The 20,114-nt window shown below is 33.6% G+C and overlaps 2 protein-coding genes and 1 non-coding gene across 6 annotated transcripts; all 3 read right to left on the bottom strand.

Moving 5' to 3' along the window:
* Window positions 1–3,032: 3,032 nt before the first annotated feature.
* On the bottom strand, window positions 3,033–5,988 carry LOC8284192. Of its 3 annotated transcripts, none has more exons than XM_025157207.2 (3): window positions 4,840–5,988; window positions 4,632–4,683; window positions 3,033–4,146 (listed from the first exon to the last, which is right to left on the bottom strand). In XM_025157207.2, exon 3 carries the CDS (start codon window positions 4,142–4,144, stop codon window positions 3,485–3,487), a length of 660 nt encoding a protein of 219 aa, XP_025012975.2. In that variant the 5' UTR covers window positions 4,145–4,146; window positions 4,632–4,683; window positions 4,840–5,988; the 3' UTR covers window positions 3,033–3,484. The 3 variants fall into 3 exon arrangements, with proteins under 3 accessions (XP_025012975.2, XP_002518475.2, XP_048230292.1); XM_002518429.4 differs by having other exon boundaries at window positions 3,033–4,153; window positions 4,840–5,987; XM_048374335.1 differs by having other exon boundaries at window positions 3,033–4,683; window positions 4,840–5,986.
* Window positions 5,989–7,663: 1,675 nt separating this feature from the next.
* TRNAH-GUG lies at window positions 7,664–7,735 on the bottom strand. Its single transcript has one exon. It is a non-coding gene; the product is annotated as a tRNA-His (tRNA).
* A 951-nt stretch (window positions 7,736–8,686) lies between these two features.
* LOC8267446 (starch synthase 3, chloroplastic/amyloplastic) lies at window positions 8,687–19,698 on the bottom strand. 2 transcript variants are annotated; one of them, XM_048374262.1, is made up of 16 exons: window positions 19,196–19,687; window positions 18,715–18,784; window positions 17,335–18,594; window positions 15,915–16,129; window positions 15,255–15,525; window positions 14,567–14,742; window positions 14,043–14,150; window positions 13,384–13,493; window positions 12,346–12,451; window positions 11,677–11,847; window positions 10,973–11,101; window positions 10,515–10,697; window positions 10,185–10,316; window positions 9,919–10,030; window positions 9,504–9,627; window positions 8,687–9,100 (listed from the first exon to the last, which is right to left on the bottom strand). In XM_048374262.1, exons 1-16 carry the CDS (start codon window positions 19,322–19,324, stop codon window positions 8,971–8,973), a joined length of 3,426 nt encoding a protein of 1,141 aa, XP_048230219.1. In that variant the 5' UTR covers window positions 19,325–19,687; the 3' UTR covers window positions 8,687–8,970. The 2 variants fall into 2 exon arrangements, 1 of the variants encoding a protein (XP_048230219.1); XR_007215918.1 differs by lacking the exons at window positions 8,687–9,100; window positions 9,504–9,627; window positions 9,919–10,030 and having other exon boundaries at window positions 10,179–10,316; window positions 10,407–10,697; window positions 19,196–19,698.
* Between the last annotated feature and the right edge of the window lie 416 nt (window positions 19,699–20,114).

Raw genomic sequence — 20,114 nt, 5'->3', positions numbered from 1 at the left:
TTTATTTGGGTTCAACACAAATTGTGTAGTGGGTTTTTAAGAGTTCATTTGTGGGTTGGTGGGTATGGGCCAGGATTGATTACCTAATTAAACACAGCAGGAGCATTGAGGTTTTTTTTCTTTTTCCAAAAATTTTGAGTTGACTTGTGCTGTCATGGATTCAAAGGCAATAAATTAAATAAATAAATGAAAGAAAGAAAGATGGAAACTGAAACCCATTGAATCTTTTATGCTAATTATAAGTAACAGTTGAGAAATTCTTGTTTGGGGTTCAGTTTCCTTATAGTTCTTTCAGATTTGTTAGTTAAAATTTCATATTTAATTGTAAAAGAAACCATTAATTAATGAGAATAGCAGTCAGCTATGAACCAAAAAAAAAAAAAAGAGAAGAATAATAATAAAGAAGCCAAGATATATATACAGACGCTGTGCTGGTTTGGGTTGTGATTACAGTCATAATTGAAGGCTCATGGCTGAGAATTAATTGGGTTATCTACAGATAAGCCCTGCTCTTAATTTTATTGGTTTTTTTTTTTTTATAATACCATAATATAATATCTTAAGAAAATAATTAAGTTGTGCTTGTATCTAGGGATGATACCTTCTATGCTATTTATGAATATCCATCCGAACTCTACCTGATTAAATCAACAAAATATTCGAATTGACAATAATAAATAATAGTTAAGATTTTTAAGAAAATATCATATTTTATTAAAAAAAATTAATACTACTAAGTACTTACGGAAATTAAATTTAATTTTTTTTTTTAATTTATGAAAAGTACACATTTAGTCAAATCTAACTACTGGAATAATGGATTGTTTGTATAAATACCCTATCTAAACTAGTACATTTACGCATTTCCAAATTCATATCAATTAATGGGTTAGTTTGATCATATATGTACAAGTTAATATTCTAAAAATTATTTAATCATATATATGCCAAGAACTAAGTTAAATATTTTAATTTTAAATTTTATTATTTATATAATTTTTATAAAATATAATGATTATCACAATTTATAGTTATTAATTTTTATTAAATATTAAGAACGAACTATATAAAATTTATAATTTTGCTTTTTAACTCGATCAAAAAATATTTCTATACATTTGGTATTAGTATAGATTGAATTTTTTTTTTTTTTGTGAGTTAAATCCTTTGATCTGAGTGAATTGACTATTTTTGATAAATTAAGTAAATTGGAAAAAGAAAATTTAAAATCTGGGTAAGATGCCTATTGCCTCCAAATCAAGAGGCCAAATTAATCCTTAGCCCTACTTACCCTCCATTGGCATTTCTATCAATAGATGCAAAAAGTAGGGTGATTCACAGATTCTGCCCCTCCAAAGGTTCTGAGGTGTGATTTTAGTATATTCTATCTCTTTTGTAGGTGTTGGCTTAATTAATTTTCAAGAACTAAATCATATAAAAGAAGAAAAAGAAGACCATTTTAAGTAAATATATATAACATGGAATTGAAGCCAAATATAACATAGGTAAGAAACATTAGCAGATGACAAATGTTGGAATTAGAGAATTGGGTTGGTGCCATCTCATCTGGTCTGCCTCATTTATATATTCTACTTTGCAGTAAGAGATGGGCGGCATGTTATGTTAGAGTTAGAAGCACAGCCAGCCACAAAGGCTGGTAATCCAATTATAATTATGGCAAAGGAAAATGTGAACATGTTGTGATTGTCTCAAGTGCATGGTTAGCTGTAAAAGTGAAACATCATGACTGGCTTTTAACAATGCCTGCTGCAGTCCTATATACATACATATATCACCACAAAGTTGGTGCCTTTTACCTTTTTCATCAAAGTAGCAACAATTTAGGTTAATGGGCAGCTATATATTGTTGTACTTGTATGCAATCGAATCTCCATTTGGACAAAAGCTTCCAACTTCAGACCAGACTTCTCTCTTTTTTATTTTTCTTTTTGGGAGGGCTTAATGTTTCATGTAACTTAGCAGCAGCAAACGACAAATGATCATCAAACACTTTTTAGCAACAGCATATGGGTAGTGCATCCTTTGCCAATATTGTAAAGGCACATATCAATAGTGTCACAGAAGGAGACAAGTAAATAGGTATACTACTGACTAAGCAAATAATGAACTAAAGTGACCAGCTCTCTACAATGGAAGAAAATGGAAACATCACTCATCACTTACCCAACGCCAGCATCACTTTCTTTTGAGTAGTGGTCCTCTTTTAACAAATGGAGGATGCTCCCAATATGCTAAAGTTACAGATGGAGGAAAGGAGTGGGGAATTTTTGCAAAGATTAATGTCATGTTGTTCTTGTCGGCAAAAGTGAGTAATCCAACCATTTGGTGGAGCTGTATGATCTTTTGAACCCTTTGTTTTTTTTTTTTTTTTGAAGCGTTTGTAGATTTAGATACCAATGTGAATAGCCAAGAATCTGTTCAAGGACCAGAAGCAGGACGAATTTTTTTCTTTTTCTTTTTTCTTGAAATTCAATATGTGGTCCATTGTTCTGTATGAAAAAAAAAAAAAAAAAGGTTTGTTGATGGATTTTTGAAGATCCTCTTATCTTGAATTCTATATAGCTTTCAAGAACCTGTTAGGACTTCCACTCACGTGCCAGAGGAAGAACTATTTTGGCCACTTGCAGGTCTTGTATTTTGTACAAGTTAACCAAATACGTTTCAGATTGAGAAAGCATAACCCGAGAAAAGAGCATTTACTTGTACCATTTTTTTATCAGAAACAAGAAATACACACATCCTTGCAGATGTGATTGCAATAAGAGCACAAGATAGTGGCATGCATTGGCCTGAAACTTGGAATGTGAGGATTGGGCAATTTCATGACCAAATATGCAATGTTTTGAGCAGTAAAAACAAGAAGTGACAGACCGAGCGATGCATGTATAGTAAATTTAATCTTAAAATAACTGACCAGTATAAACATATAAATAAGAGCAAATGTGAAACTAGAGTTACAAAGGGAGAAAAAGACAGTAAAGAGAGTGCACAAGACAGGAATAAATTAACTGTTGAAATTAAACACTAGTAAATTAATAAATAATAGAAAAAAAAAAAAAAAGCAAAAGCAGACAAAGGGCAGATAGGAAGATTTTGGAGATTAACTAATCCCTTTTCAACATATCCTGTTACAGGTTCACTACAATTACCCAAAACACATTCTACCAGGCTACCAGACAAAACTTCAGAGGCTGCCAAAGTGATTTCTTTTCTTTTTAAAATTTTTTCCCTCTTCCTAAAAAACTATAACAAAAAAAGGCAGCTCTGACTTCTACTCACCCTAGTACAATACATACCATATTAGCAACAATAATTAATAATAAAAACAAATAAAAAGATTACATGGGACCCTTCTCAGGCAATGATATAAATGATGATGGTGATGAAGATGGGAAGATGAAAGATGAAATCTTGATGATGATGATGATCACAAGAAGTTGGTTTGTGCATGAGATATTAATTACTACTCTAAGAAACCTGTTTTTGCCAAAATAGCATTCCTCACCTTGCTAAGATCTCTTCCTTTGAGTGTTCTTCCAATACCTTCACAAACAGAAAAAGAAGAAATCTGACTTCTTGCAAGTTTCTTAGCTATCCATTCATGCGGAGGCACCATTTCATCTTCTTCATCATCATTTCCATTAACATCAACATTATTATTATTATAATTATAATAATACCCATTGCCATTAACATGGCCGTGATCCTCTCCGTCATCATAAACAATACCATCATCATCATCATCATCATCATCATTATTAGCCCATGACCCCATTCTTGTATTTTTACCATAAATCTTTGACCAATCAGGGATGTTGACAGGAGCTGATGACTGTTGAACAGCTTTAGCTTCATGAGTTGATGTTGCCGGTACTCCAGCTGACGTTGGGCTAACAATATTAGCTCTTGGTATCATTCTTGGTGCACTATGCAAGCGCCATGCAGAAGAAGAAGGAGAGGAAGAACAGTAATTATCTTTAGATTTCCTAATCTTGGGACTTGAGTCTTCCCTTTCTTTAACAACTGACCATATATCTTCTTCTTCAAAATCTTCGTCTCTCATTGACCTCCTACTATAACCACCAACACTGTTATTGCCCATCATACCATGCCAATCTGCCATTACTGTTTGCTACAATGAAAAAGAAAAAGAAAAATAAAAGAATCGAGGGCAGAGGAAGAGAGAAGATTTGTTGAGCAGCAGAGTTACTGCTAAGAATATAAATAGATTGAGTAAGTAAAAGGAAGGCTACTTCACTTCTTAGTTTTCTATTTACACTTGGTTGTTTTGTCATTTATATGTAAAATGGAAAAGAGTGGAGTAAGTGCGAATGGCGCTACATATGATATAATATATAACTGATTTTTCCTTTTCTCTTTCTTTTTCTTTTTCGTTTTTTAAATTGTATTGGGAATCAAAAAGAGAGAAAGAGAGGGGTTTTACTTAAGAGAATAATATCAGGAATCTACCTAGGCTCTGTTCCAACACCCACCAGGAAGCAGAGCTTTTTCAAAAGATATTTTCTTTTTTGGTTACAAAATTCTTTTTAGTCTTTAATGGGTTGCTTAATATTAACCCACCAGCAAAGCAAAGGGAGAAGCTGGAATACCTCCAAAGGAAGTCACAGATTTCAAGGGCCTTAAAATGGTATACTGCAACAACTGAAGAGAAAAAGACAAGAAAAAAAAAATGAAGTTATTAGCTTAAATGGGCTTAATCAAACCAAATCCTGAAATGGAAAAGAAAAACAATGAAAATTTAGAATTGGGTTTTGATTAGAATCTGAGTTACAGCAGACTGCCTTTTTATCCTCTTACCTGGAAATGGGTCACTACGGTATAAGCGGCTTTAGTGCAAATAAAACCAGACGCCCACAGGAAGAAGTTAGGTTTTGGGAGGCAAAAAATGAGAAGCACTTAGCAAACCCAGAAACACAAGTCATGTCAAAGCATATTACTGCCTCTAGAAAAAAGAAATACAACTCAGTATATTGGGTTAAGAGGTTTCTTGATATGGGTTCTATGCAAATAATACAGAGAGTAATGTACAATGCATCTAAAGGAAACAAAAATGTCTTTTATTTACTATTTAAACAATATAAAAATGCATCTATATTTGAGTACTGAAAAGAGTCTGGCATTTTGATTGGGAAAGGTGGTGAAAAGCGATTGGTTAGAGCAGCCTCACATATTTCAGTAACCTTATCCTCAAATTTACTCACTACAACTCATATCTCATTAGGCAGTCACTCGTCGCCACCCACTATCCAGAGAGAAAACACTGAGTGTGAAAGTATTTATGTGGAAGTGTGAAGCAAGCCAAAAGAACAAAACAAGAACCTTTTCTTATTTTAGTTTTAAAAAGAAAAGTAAAAAGGCTAAACTTTTTATTTTTTGGATGGGTTCTGTAACTGTGACTCAACTCCCTATCTATTGAATACTTCCTTCCATTCTTCAATGCTTCCTGGGTTTTGGGGATTACAGCAGATAAAGATCGATAAAAAAAGACAGTATAGTATATGCTAGCAAAGCAGAGGCCAGAGAAAGAGAAAAAGAGGGCTATTATTATTATCTGTTTGTTTTTTTGTTGTTTATGTTATCAATGGATGCAATTATAGTTCAGGTCAGGGACGGAGATGGGGTTGGGTAAGGTGAGAGGTCTTCTCATCTCAAATCAAGATGTGGGACTCTGTTGGATAATGACCTGTGATAAGTTTGTGGGTCAACTCTCTTTTTCTTTCTCTTTTTTTTTTTTTTTTTTCTTCTTCTTTAATTTGGTGTTTCATTATGTACAAACTATGTGGTCATCATCATATATATATATATATATACATTTATCCTTAAAGAGGATAATCCCATAAATTTTCTCAACAAATCCAAAGTCTTGCATCCATTACCTACGTAATAATTTAATCTTTCTTTTTTCTGGAAAGTCTGCCGTTTGAGATCATGAAATGTTCCTTTTCAAGGGAAATCAACAGTCTCCTATAACTCTCTCAATAAATTCATATTAATTCTTGCAATTTAACCTTGTGGTTCTGTTTTGAAAGCTTAACATGTTATACCTGGAGATGAAATATTAGCTAATGTAACATTATTGATGCAGTTTTTGATAGAATATGACATATTTATAAAAGCAGCAGATGATGATGATGATGCAAGAATAGTATTTTCTACGTATAAAAATAATTGGGAGGATGCATATTTAAGTATATTTATTTTAATAATTTAATCACTTTAATATTAAAAAAAGGCCCACGTATGAGAGAGAGAGAGAGAATGAGGAAGAAGAAGTAGAAGGGCAGTTGGGCACATCAACAATATGTGATGCTTTGCTTCTGCTTGTGGTTCATGCTAATGTTATTTTATGGGTTGTCTCTGTCTACAAACATATGTCACTCATCTGTCTACACCTTTGGCTTTCTTCTTATTTTGGAAATTGGAATTCAATCTCAAGTTTCCACAACATTAATTTCCATATCTTACTGCTAAACCTTAAATTTAACTCTCCTTTAATCAAATATTATTAATAATCCAATCCAAAACTGCCAAATAGAAACACGAAACATGTGATGTGAATGGAGCATACGTTAAAATTGTACCACCTACAATAATTATGTTAAGAGCAGTACATTAAATCAGGCTGCTGCAAAGGTACATCCTTATAATAATTAAGATTATCACATAAATGATACGTGGCAATGCTACCCATTTCCTTATATATAATATTTATAACCTTTTTTTTTGTTTTAAATAAAAATAAATTAATAAGAAATTTCAATTTTCAAAAGAAATCAGTTATTCCATTGCAGACAGAAGGAGACCCAATAATTTGAATTAATCCTGATTTTAGATTCAGATGGACCAGCAACAAAACAATAAGTGGGTCGAGAAGAAACCTACTCCTCTTACCCTATGAAAATATTAAGAAAGAAAAAAAAACAAATATATAGCAGAAACACCTGTTGAAGACACAATTTTAGAATTCAACAGTTTAATTTAAAAAAAAAAACATCAAAGTTGAAAAGCTGGAACACCGTGACTGCAATTATTATTATTATTTTCAAAACTCTTGATTTTTCTTAAATTTATAGAATCAAAGAAGAAAGGATAATAAACAATGTCCTTGTCTATATGGTTTGTGGGGTTGACATCCCTAACTCTAAGTATACATCATTACCAATTTCAAATCCCATAACAAATTGGCCCCATACAACTTGCAAGATTTAATTATAAGCAATCATTGGTACCCTTTTTGTTAGAAAAATGTTATAGATGCCAATGAATTTCAACTTAAAACTTAATTTAAATCAAAATATATTATTATTATTACTAGATTGAGTATATTGATACAATCATTAATATATTTATAGTACATAGAAAGTGATTACTTTATCATTTTAAATATTCATTTTGTTTCCAATATGCAATATATATATATATATATATATATATATATATATATATATATATATATGAACAAAAAGTCATAAAAATTTATTTCGACATAGACAGCGATTACATATTTTTTTTAATATATATATGCATGGATATTAAACAATGTTTTTGATATACTTATACAATTAGAAAGAAAAAGGTGAATCTTAAAAAATAAAAAAAGAAGGCTATAAAAAGTAGAGACTGTGGCTGCTGGGATTCGAGCCCAGGTCTTCACGGCCACAACGTGAAATTCTTACCACTAAACTACAGCCACTTATTTGTCTGTTTCCAAGATCTTCCCAATACAAGAACGTTATGTTTTAGATACTTCGTGGTCTTTTCAAAATCGAAGTTACGTGTTGCTTATATATTGCTAACATATTTTTATTCCAAGTTATTATAATATGGAAGACACGATAAAAATCCATAAAATATAGGATCAAATAGTCATCATGAAATGATATATCTGCATGGATTAAGATTTTTGAAGTCAAAATTAGGGCATAATAAATAACACGTTTTTGGATTTTAATGTGGAATCCTAGTAAGAGACTTTAATTAAAAATAAAAGATACCAACTTATCAAGAGCCTCTTTAATCATTACATAGAAGAAGCAATGGCTACCATCCAAGAAGGAAAGAAATCTTCATGCTAAACTTTTGATAAGATAAAATAAGCACACTTTAACATCTTTTCTACTTCCTGTTTTCTTTTTGGGTGATTAGTGGGGTCTTAACAAGTTTGAATTTGCATCTCAAATGTTGCCCCTTGTCAATTTACAAGGCCACAATTAGTCATAAAAACTATCATTTTCTCCAAAAAAAGAGAACAGAAAAAAAGTATTAGTCACTTCAGCACCCAGCAATATTGGTGGCTAATAAGGCAAAGATGTGATTGCCAACTAGGGACGTTTTCACGTATGAAGTCACATAAAATTGCCCAACTCATCCACAATTACAAATCTAAAAAGGCATTTGTTTTTCAAGTGAGAAGTTAAGAGAAGAGAAAAGAAAATGAAGGCTAATAGGCCTTTCTGGCACTTCCTGATATGCCAATTGACCAAAATGTTCTGAACCCACGCCAGGGTTGTGTCAACCCTTGATATAGAGAGAATGGTTTAGTGGTCAAATATGTACCAATTCCTCAATTCAGCCTTGACAAACGAGGCCAAACTGTCCCATGATAATGCTTTGATGACTAAGGTGATGCTAATTTACATTGTAGTGACATGAAAACCAGTTCAGCTTCATATAACAAAATTCAAAATTTTCTCTGCTTTTCTGCAGTAAAACATAAAAATGGATGAGCCATGTCAAGCTCTAAAAGTTGTCACCTCAATTTATTTTCGTTCGACAATTTATGTGCAATGGCTAAGCTGTTTAATGAAAGGAGAAAAAAGAAAGAAGAAGAAGAGGAAGTTAAACTAGGCACTAAACCTGTACAGATAGATTATGGTGCAGGATTGAGCAGCATGTCACTCTTTTTGGGCCTAACTAAATTTCTTCTTTTCACTTGCGTGCCGCATGGTAAAGCTCCATGTAATCAAGAGCAGGTTTATTCCAAGACCAGTCTTGCTGCATCACCGTTTTGCATAATGAGTTAAACCACCCCCGTCCATCATACCATGCAGAAATTGCCCTGAAAATTTAATACATGGAAATTGAAAAACAGAAAACCCATATATTATTATGTGCTCCCTCACAGATGCATGAGAGAGAGAGAGAGAGAGAGAGAAGGGTATTTCAACACGTGGCAAGCAGAAGTAGCCTAAACAAATCATTTCAGCATCTTGGCTTCTTTACCAGATATAGTGCAAAAAATATGCAGAATAAATTTCCAGGGAATAGAACTTGACAGGAAGATTCTAATTGTTTTATTGAGTTTATTGCATACAGTCGGTACTCAAGAGCTCAGAGTCTAAGTCCAGTTAAAGGGAACTAATGATTTCTAGTGTTAAATCACGGTAATAAGGGGAAAATTGAAAAGAACTACTAAACAAAAATGTATTTACCAGTCCAATAATCAAACATCTTATGCTCACCTATTCAAAGCATAATCAGTGCCAGCAGCATCAGCTCCATCAAAACTAAATCCATTAGGTTCAAGACCTTGTGCTTGTGCTCTCTCTTTATCATGATCAACATCAAATACAGTATCATAAAGTCCTATAAGAAAAAAATCAAAATGAAGAGTTAAGTATATTGGAGCTGCTAGGTACTCACCACAGTACTTGTCTGGTATTGCACAGATAGTGTGTTTGCAACGAAAATGGAAATGAAAATATTTTTTGAATGTAAAAGAATTTTGAGAGTGAACATGCACAGGGAAAAACAATGCACATAAAAGAAGAGAAAAAGCATCCAATGCCATAATTTAGAGTTGAAGGAGAACTTATGGAACTTCAGGAATCTTTAAGGTGGTATAGAGATATTAAAAATAGCTCTGAATGAATAGACCTCCAGTTTTTCGAACAACAGGTATTGAACCATATCTCATAGCAGTAAGTTGCGTCAGTCCGCATGGCTCAAAAATTGATGGGACTAGAATGAAATCAGCACCTGCATATATCTAACAAATGACAGACAATAGTCAGAGAGAGAGAGAGAGAGAGAGAGAGAGAGAGAGAGAGAGAGATAGAGAGAAAGAAAAGAAAGAAGTCGAGGCCAAATTGCCAATATGACATGTAAACATGCATCCTGAGAAAACTTGCAAGAGAATATACCAAGTGCGAGAGTGGCTCATCATAAGTCAAACAAAGGCGAGCACGGTCAGCATGAGAAGAATGCAATTGGTTGGCCAAGTTCACAAAATCATTCTGAATCCGAGGATCTGGAGCAGAACCAAGCAATACGACCTGAGAATACAAAATTTCATCAATGTTACGATTTCAATATCCCATATTGCTTATATGGGGAACTTACAGAACTACAATCTCTGCTGCTACCTTTGTATTTAGGATCTGACACCAGATGCAAGTTCATTTTATGGTGTTGAACATGTTGATAAACAGCAAACAACAAGAGAAATGTCAAAGTTAAAAGGGAACATTAACTTGTCCATTGCGATCTAAGGTTCGCCAAATTGCATGCTTGATGAGATGGATTCCTTTCTGATGTGTCAGGCGAGTAATAATCCCAATTAAAGGCAGATCAGCTTTCTTTAAACCAAGCCTTTGCTGCAAAGCCTCCTTTGCAGCTCTTTTCCCTTCGACAACATTCTCAGATGTATAAGCTACCTGTATTGACACATGTAACAAATGCATTAAGCTACATTATGCTGACTCTGTCCCTCACTCTCTCTAAACCTCCAAGAAGACGAGAATTTCAAGTTCTAAGTGCAGTCAAAGATGGGGAATCAATGAGAAATTTACAACATGCACGATCATGTAGTTGGCAGACTATTCTTTAATTTCAAAATTAATAATAAATCTGAATGTTAAGAGTTGCAATTAATTCAAGGATTCAGAAAATTTGTTAGAGAAATTCCAAAACAACATTGCAGTCCACTTACAGGAATGAACTTATCGTTATAAGGATCCCATATGTCTGGGTCAATTCCATTCAGTATACCATGGAATTTGTGAAGATGAGGAGCTATTGCAGAATTTCCAGCAACCTCCCTTGAATATGTGGGGGATACCTGCAGGTATAACAAATAACTGAGATACTGCAGCAGCACATGGTTGAATCTGTTAAGATATCACGAAAGACCATGTGCTAACTTCCTCTTTGTTGCAATGGATGCTTAATCCTATCATTCAAGACATTAATAGAGATGGACGATTAAAGTCTATTATGATCCTAGATTTGGATGCAAAAATGCTTCAATCTCCTAAGTCAACATTTTAATTTACTTACTACAAGCATAATCCAAGTATGTAACTAAAATAGCAATTACATTGAGTCCTCTCATGATATTACTAGCACAGTAATGAGATTACTGAGGCATCTTAGTAATTGATAACAAATACTACTTTTCTTTCAATTTAATTGAAATGAAATAAGATAGATAAAAGAACAAGAATAATGAACGCATACTTAAATTAAGTGAACAGGAACAGCAGATCAGGATCAAGAGAATTTTAGATGTAGGTTAGAAATGTTAATGTAACATCTTGGACTAACTGTACGTCCCAAAAAAGCTAATTGCCTTAGCATGAATAAAGGCGATTGCAAATTCATGTAATTAAAACAAAGGAAAATTTAGGAACTCACAGTTGTAGCCATGTCAGAGTATGCCATAGCTCTGCCAATGTTGTTTGCCCCAAATTCAAGGTTATGAATCGTAAAGACAACCCGAGCTTTGCTAAGACCATAGTGCATGTAGTGGTCTTTAAAAAGCCATGCAACTGGAGCACTAGACCAATCGTGACAGTGGATAATGTCCTGCAAGTGTAAATCACCTATTAACACAGATGGAACTATGGGATCAAAGATTCTTATCATTGACATAACTAAATAATTTTAATCATATGCACGAACAAAAAAAAAAGGCAGATCTCATCTGATATATGAACTGGCTGCAGTAACACCAAGGAAGCCAAACAACAGCAAAAGATGATTTGACATTTGGACACATGAAGTAAATTAACGACAGCATTTTCCTACATATAATTAGTTATTTTGCATGTATGACCATGCTTCCATATTTGAATATGAATCTACTTTATACTGGCATACACATGTCAGTATCAGCAGTCTTTGTTGATGCAACAACAGTGTCAACATAACACTAATCCTTAAGAGTGAGAAGTCTAACCAATATCGTTCAACAAATCTTTGTAACGGATAGCATCATAAATACATATGTCTGTTCGCCGAGATTGTTGTTACAAAACTACCAAAAGTCAGATGGTGAAATATATGTAAAGTCATAAAACTTACAGGATGAAATCCACTTTGTTGTAAGAACTCAAGAGCTGCATGACAAAAGAAACCAAATCTCTCCCCATCATTGCGGCAGCCATATATGCAACCAGTCCAAAACATCCTGCAGCGAGAACGTCACCATGAATATTGTTGGACATGACTATTTTAAATTTGTGGGAAGGTAAATGATCAACCGTCAGGACCAGAGATATAGTTAGGAAAATAAATTACTAGGTATATGTTTCTCTTCTTTGAATAATTCAAAACTTGCACGCACAGGTTCTAAGCCTAAATAGTAGGATTAGATACAGCAAAGAGATGTCCCTTGTTTGATTGGTTCATCAAACATAAAGACAAAGATAGTGAAACCCAATGATGAAATCTGGAATATTATGCCCTTCGGCAAAGGGAATCTTTGGAAAAGAAATAAATTCAAGCAGCAATGTTATGATACTCTTTAAAATGTCTAACTGATAATAAAATATACAAAGGCATTTATGAATCCATTTAGCATACAGATAATGCATAATTTCGAAACTTTAATTCATCAAATTTAGCCCCATTGGTGGATGAATTATATTCCAAGTCTTCCAGTTCGGAAGCAGCATTTATTTGCACCCTCTAATCCTAAGAAACAATGTATCCTTTATCTTCAATTTCTTGAATGCAAATAATAGAGCAATTATAGTGTTGACATGCGCTTCGTTCTTGAAAAGTATTAGTACCCAAACAAATTAGATACAGTTGTAAGGAATATTAGAAAATTGAGATAATTCTTATGTCCTACACTGAACTGAAAGCAATTTATACACAAAGTTCTCATCGTTCCCAAAGCATACCCATGCAGGTATGCAGGCATGCACACATCTTCAAGAGGAAAATAAACAAATGTGATATAGTTTTAAGAAAATTAATTCATTTTGAAACTCCATGTGCAGAGAACAGAATATCAAATGTGGTTTACTAACCCATGACATGAATGAATAATACATGTGCGAGAATTAACTATATAAGAGGAGAAAATTTTGAGGGTGACGCAGAGCATAGAAATACCCATTTTGAGGCTCCAGAAAGTAGACAGAAAGACCTTCCACCTTTCCGAACCATACTTTTATTTCTGTACCACCCCAGGAATAGCTTTTCTGATAATGAATGTCCTTCACCTATTTGAAAACATGCACCTTTAATAAATTATAGTCTATTGATAAAACTCAGATCACATTGCAGTGAAGTGTTCGATAAGACTGCTTCGTTCTTCTCCAAAAAGAAAAAGAAAAGAAAAAAGACCGTGATGATTACTATTACTATGTTCCTGTGCAACTGCATAAGAGTTTGATATTATTACAGAATAAGAGGCAGATTAAACAGAACAAGCTTGCATTTTCAATGGAAAGAAAAAACAAAAAGCATATATTGACAAATAAGCATAGTTTGGCATATGCTCATAGGGGATGTTGTAGAAAGGAAACATGTTCTTGAATAGGATTAGAAATTACTATATGCTACAAATTTTGATCACAGATAGAATGAATATTTAATAAGCCAAGAATCTGCAGGACAAGGACCCCAACAGACATTCAAATGAGCAAAATACACGTTACAATCTCTACAAGATGCAAAAAATATTTTAGGAATTCAGACAAATTCTATAAATCCAATAGAAAGAAAAGGAAAGTAGTAATATCTACAGTAGAAGCAGCAACGAAGCTTACATGGGTAAGGTTCATGCAGTCATACTTGGGAAGAATGATGTCCACACTATGATTTAAATCTTGGACAGCACGTGAGAGACTAGTCACAACATCACCAAGTCCTCCAACCTGCAATAGATATTGCATAACATAGACAAGCAAATATAAAAAGGCTTCAGTAAGTTCCAAAAGACAGATGGTAACAATTTATCTAGTAAACACAAAATGTACATGCGTATTCCAACAGTGACTAGTATATCCCTATGATACCATACTCTACAATGGTCACCACACTGACGTAGAATGTTTGGGCCCTTTAAGTAGTAATAAATATCATTTTCCATATAGCTTAAGCTCCAGAATTGAGCGAAAATATGCTGAAGCATCTGATGACGACTTTTTACATCAATATGTTTTGCAGGAATCGAAGGGAATCAAAATATCTAAAAAGATTTTATTTCCAGAAAACCACACTCTAGATAAAGTTAATGAGTAAAAGTTATAAAAAAATCACGCTCTAGATAAGGTTAATGAGTTAAAATTACCTTTGCAATTGGGGCCATTTCAACAGCAACATGCACAATATGCATTGGTGGCTCCTTCGCGATCCCCCCAAACACAGGTACATGGTAGTCCACGCCATCTTTATTGTCAAAAGTTCCACCTTCTTCCTTCTCCGAGAATACAAAATCCATCATGTATGCATCTAATGGAACCTTGACTGGGAGAAAAAGATAAAATAAAACATTTTAGAATATTCTTTTCCTGATCAAATCGATAAAATCATGCATCAAAGTTTGACTCATCTGTAAGGACTTAGGACACAAAAATCAGGGAGACAAGAATATCTGAGCTCAAATTTAGATTAAAAGCAACCAAATAAAATATATTAATCTATGAACTTTATAATAATACTTCCAATGCCCAAGAAGTAAGAACTGTTCATTTTGAACTATCAACAATCCATTTTGAAGTTAATATAAATCAGAAAGTAGTCCTAGAATGACTACATATATGCAAGCACGAGAATAAAGAAAATTGTTGTGCTATTAATGTACCTAGATAAATAATAGAACTGGAAATGAAAATTCCAATAGCTTTGACACAACAATTTCTTTATTGAGGTGCTTTTATACATGTACTCATTCTAGGACTATTTTCTGGTATGTGTGAACTTCAAAATGGAACTGAAAATGTACCCAGATAAATAACAGAACTAAAAATGAAAATTACCAGTAGCTTTGACATGAGAACCATTATCTGCGGATACCATTTTCAGAGGTGGCAATGGACCATTCCGGTGAGTCCAACGATTAAATGAACCTCTGAACCAAACTTCAGATTTACCATTGAGAACTGTGTTAGCAGGATTGTAAAAAACTGTCGCATCTTTTCCTGCCTGAACATCAAGAGGGTCAGTATAAACTATATGCTTCTGAGACAGCAGAAACCTTTTCAAAGTTCTCTCCTTTCTTTCAGCTTTCATATGTGCTGTTTTTTCAGCCTGTAAAAAGAGAACAAGGAAAAGAAATTTAGCATACTTGGTAATGAAAAATAACATTGAACAATGAGATCAAGTTTTGACAAAATTTAGCTTATAGCATTTTAGATATGGGAGAAGCAAACAAAAGGCAACCTACCTTTGACTGTTGTACAAGTCCATAAGCCAGGTCATCAAAGGTTCCATAACAAACTCAGACAGTGGCCATAAATATGGGGTTTGAACATCACTTGCACAAAACTAATTGGCTTATGCTTAGACCAATCTTCTCTTTATATATTACTCTGTTTTCTTATACTTTTCCCATGTGGAACTATATTCTTCAGCAGGAAAAAAATGAATGCAAGGTCTAGACTATAATCTAACTGCCATGAATTTACAAGCTAACTGACCTTGGCGCGTATTGCCTCCTCTCTTAGCCTCCTTTCTTCCTGTAGTTTCCTATATATACGGTGCTCTTCCTCAACCCAAAACAATTCTGTAGGAACGGATTTTGGCACAATTGCATGGAAATCTTGGCGCTGATTGTTATCATACACGATAGCACTCTGAGGTGGACCATCAGCGAAGACCCAATCCAAGATGATGGCTCTATCTGGTACAAGAACTGCAAACACATGGTTGCAGAAAAATATATGATATTGAGTATATGACAATACCAATCATTATATCCAAATAGAAACAGTAAATTCACATATGGCATTCTTTAGGAACTACCATAAAGGTGTAGGGGGAAGACAGAATATTAAAATGAAAATAATCCGTACTAAGAAGAGAAGAATAATTGAGAGATTTTTCTACTTAACCAAACTATTCAAATAAAGAAGATTGATATGTTATTCAAGAGTAAAAACTTGTTTATGCGGCCAAAAGGCCTAGATAAAACCAAGCCCCAAAATTACAAATCAAAACACTAAAAGGACATTATCTGACAACAATTTCCGGATACACATAATCAATCCTTCCCCATTAGCATACGGAAATCTGATTCCATTCCGATAAAGAAAGATAAGGAAAACTGCAAGGAACATTATTTCATTTCAATAACATTTACCATGTTATCACAATCTAAACCTCGTATAGCATTTCTCAATAATCTCAAATGTACAACCTATGTGCTTATGCTTTTGTTTACTCAATGGGGTTTTGAATGTTGTCACAGAAACTAGTGTGATAGGCACTGGAAGTGCTGCCAGATTCACCAAGAGAAGCTACATCAGAAATATTTTCCTTTACATAAGATAAAAGCAAAGAATTACTAAATTTTTTTTTTCTTTTCTAACAAATTAATAGTTTTGTTCAATTTGAAAATTTTAATTCAATTAGATATACTTTTTCTTCAAGTTTGACCAATTACTAGAAAAATGAAGTTAAAGTCTTTTTATTAGGATAAATAAAATTTAGAGTCTTAAAAAAAAAAAAAAAAAAGCGGATTCGCTTTTTTTTTGACAAGAGTATAATTGAGAGACTAAATACATAGATATAATGCAACAGCCCAGCCACAATCAGTTTTAGTTGTTCATGGAACAAGCAGATTGGATTTATGTGTGTTAAACTTCACTCACTAACTGCCAGCACCTTGCTGCATTCATCAGGAGAAGCTTGAACACAATAGAAATCAAGCAAAAGGTTCAATTGAAAAAAGCTCTTAGTGATATGTGAGAATAAGAAGACATAATATGTAAATGTGCAAGTTTTAGGCTGCCAAATTTCGGCACCTTCATATGCAACTCACATATTTATTTTAATTTTCATCTAAAGAATCTTCAGAGGTACACAACTACTGTATTAAAGAAAAACATTCATACATACCCTTAGCATACCACCATTCACCATCCTTTCTCTCAGAGCAAATGAGCTTTTCAACAATTGACAACCCATCACTCCAGTTATTACATCCCCCATGAATCCAGATGTCCTTGGCATGGGCAAGAGGACCTGAACTTTTGTTATAATATAATCGGACCAGGTCCTCACCTTTAAACTCAGTAGGCCTAATATACCACACATTATCAATAGGACTTGAAGCTTTTTTCATCGACTGATGCAATATTTCTCGCCTCTTTTCAATTTCTACCTTTGCATGTGCTTTATCAGCTTCACTTGCAGCCTTCTCCACTTCTCTTTGCCTCTGGTCTTCTGCTTGTCTTTCCCTCTCAGCTTGCTCCTTTGCAAGTTTGTCTAGCTCCCTTCGCTTTTCCTCAAGCAAGAAATCATCAAATGCTAATGCATCCATTCCACCTTCCACAGCTGTGCAGAAGTCCTTTTTGTCATTATTGTCATAGACATTTTTCCCATTGAAAAACACAAAATCCATTTTATATGCTTCTTTCGGAACATGAACCTGGCAAGACCACCAATCCCCTTTTAGATGTGTCTTGTTCAACCTTATTGTAAAAGATTTCCATCTCCAGTCATTGAAGGCTCCCATAATAAAAACGTCTGGTTCATTATTCAGTGTGGATAGACTCCTATTAAGGTATACTTCTATGTCTTGATCAGGTTTCACAACCAGGGGATAAATAAATAATTTGTTACCCCTTGAGAAACTATACTCAGCTAGACCCTCAATTTCTTGTTTCCGTTTTTCTTCCATTTCCAACTTTAATTTTAGAGAAGTGTCTTCAATTTCTTTGTCATCAGTCCCAAAACCTTCCTCTTTTACAAAGCGATCACTCTTTAAATTGTCAAACTGTCTTTCCTCTCTAGCAATTTCATCAGCTGACATATTCACATTCCCAACATTACCAACACTTCCATTTTCCATGGCTTGATTGCTTTTAGCAAGGGACAACGGTACATCTTCTGTTACCTTTTCTTCAATAACCTTCTTATCCACAGTAAGTTCGAATTCTTGTTCTTCATCTATGTGATCTTTAGTTTCAGGTGTTTTCTTGTTGGTACCCACAATCTCACTAGAAGTGAGAGTTACTGAATCCTCTTTATCTCCATTGTTCTGTAAATTTCTCTTCTGGGTGCTTGTTCCTGCAGGAGTTTTCAGTGTGAATCCTTCTGGAGCAGGACCTCTAGACTTTGCCGTTGACATTTTTCTCCGTCTCCTCTTAGAAAAATCTGTAGAGGCCAAATTTAGAAGTCCTTTGAAATGACCTTAAAGAATTACAGTTCCAATAAGAACACCTTTCTTTTTTTATCCTTTAAAAATTTCTTTACAAGAAAAATTGAAAAACAAACCTGCAGCAGCAGCAACAATGAGTGAAACTCCACTTGTTGGGTATTTGTTGCCCCATGAAGTAAGATGAAACTAAACATATTAAATCAGAGTTTCAGAAAAGGGTAAATTTAATATAATGTAATTCTACTAATCTGCTTAGAATCACAGATTCAGATTTTAAATCTTTGTCAGCACAAAGCAAAACACCAATGTTATTTCCATAAAAAAACAACACGAGGCTGGATCAATAAGCAAAAAGCAAATTACGCGCCATCAAAAAATAAATACAATAGCTTCAAAAAAAACACCACCTCATCATAACCAACAGCAAAACACCATTTGAAGATAAACATTGGAAAAAGAGAAGATAAAAAGGAGCACATATTACTCCAGAAAGCCAACAGCCGAATAACAATTCAATCAAAATACACAGATTGATATGAGCAATGGCACTAAAAGAAGCCAATAAATCATTAGCGAACTCAAAACAAAAGAACTTACACATGAAAAGTTGCTAGATTTAACATGAGGAAAAGACCCGAGAAATGGCTTGATATTGAAAAGGGTTCTCTGGTGAAAAACAGCCCGACTACAACTGACGGGTTTCTGTACTGCCAAACCCACTTCCATAGTTTGATAGTCTACACAACCCAAAATAGAAACAACTGAAAGATATCACTTCTTTTATTGACCCATTAATCCAAGAATCAATCTTTCTCTATAACTTCGCGCGTATTAAGAATAAATATCAAGCATCAACTAACGTACTTAGCTGATAAAACTGCAAAAAGAAATAGTCTTTTCTCAAAAAAATATGAAAAAAGAACGTTGCAATTTTAGCCGCTGAATGGGAGTTTTTTTTTTATTTTAATCAATAATCAATGAAGTTTTTTTGATAATCTATCATTCATCAGGATTACTGAACACCATGTGCTGCATATAAGTATTTAAAAATCATTAAAAGATAAATTTCAATTATTTATTAAATTAAATTAAAATTAAAACATTAAAATGACTGAATAACTAAAGTTTAAGTGTTCATACGTTTTGCCTTATTTATGTTTTTAGAAGAATAATATATTGAAATCTCGATATTTGATTCAAAACAAAATGTTGATTAGCCAGAATAATAATTCAAAAACACTGTGGATCAATAATTCAAAATTTGAAAATATATAATGTAAACGATTTTTGGTTTTTGTGTTTATTCTTTTTAAGAGGCTGCTGTTATCTACTGATAGGCTTAGATGAGTTAGAAATTGACACATCAAATAGGAAGTTGGCATGTTGTTGTTATTATATGGTGACTTAACAAAGACCACAGACCATTCAGGGCTTCAGTTGGGCCTGAATATTTTACTGGTAAGCCCCAGCCTGATCCATTATTTGACCTAAAAATTATTGATCATTAGCTTCTTCA

Source organism: Ricinus communis, chromosome 5 (genome assembly GCF_019578655.1).
Source record: "Ricinus communis isolate WT05 ecotype wild-type chromosome 5, ASM1957865v1, whole genome shotgun sequence".
Lineage (NCBI taxonomy): Eukaryota > Viridiplantae > Streptophyta > Magnoliopsida > Malpighiales > Euphorbiaceae > Ricinus > Ricinus communis.
The sequence above is the reverse complement of the archived record's forward strand: the minus strand, read 5'-3'. Positions and strand labels throughout refer to the sequence as shown.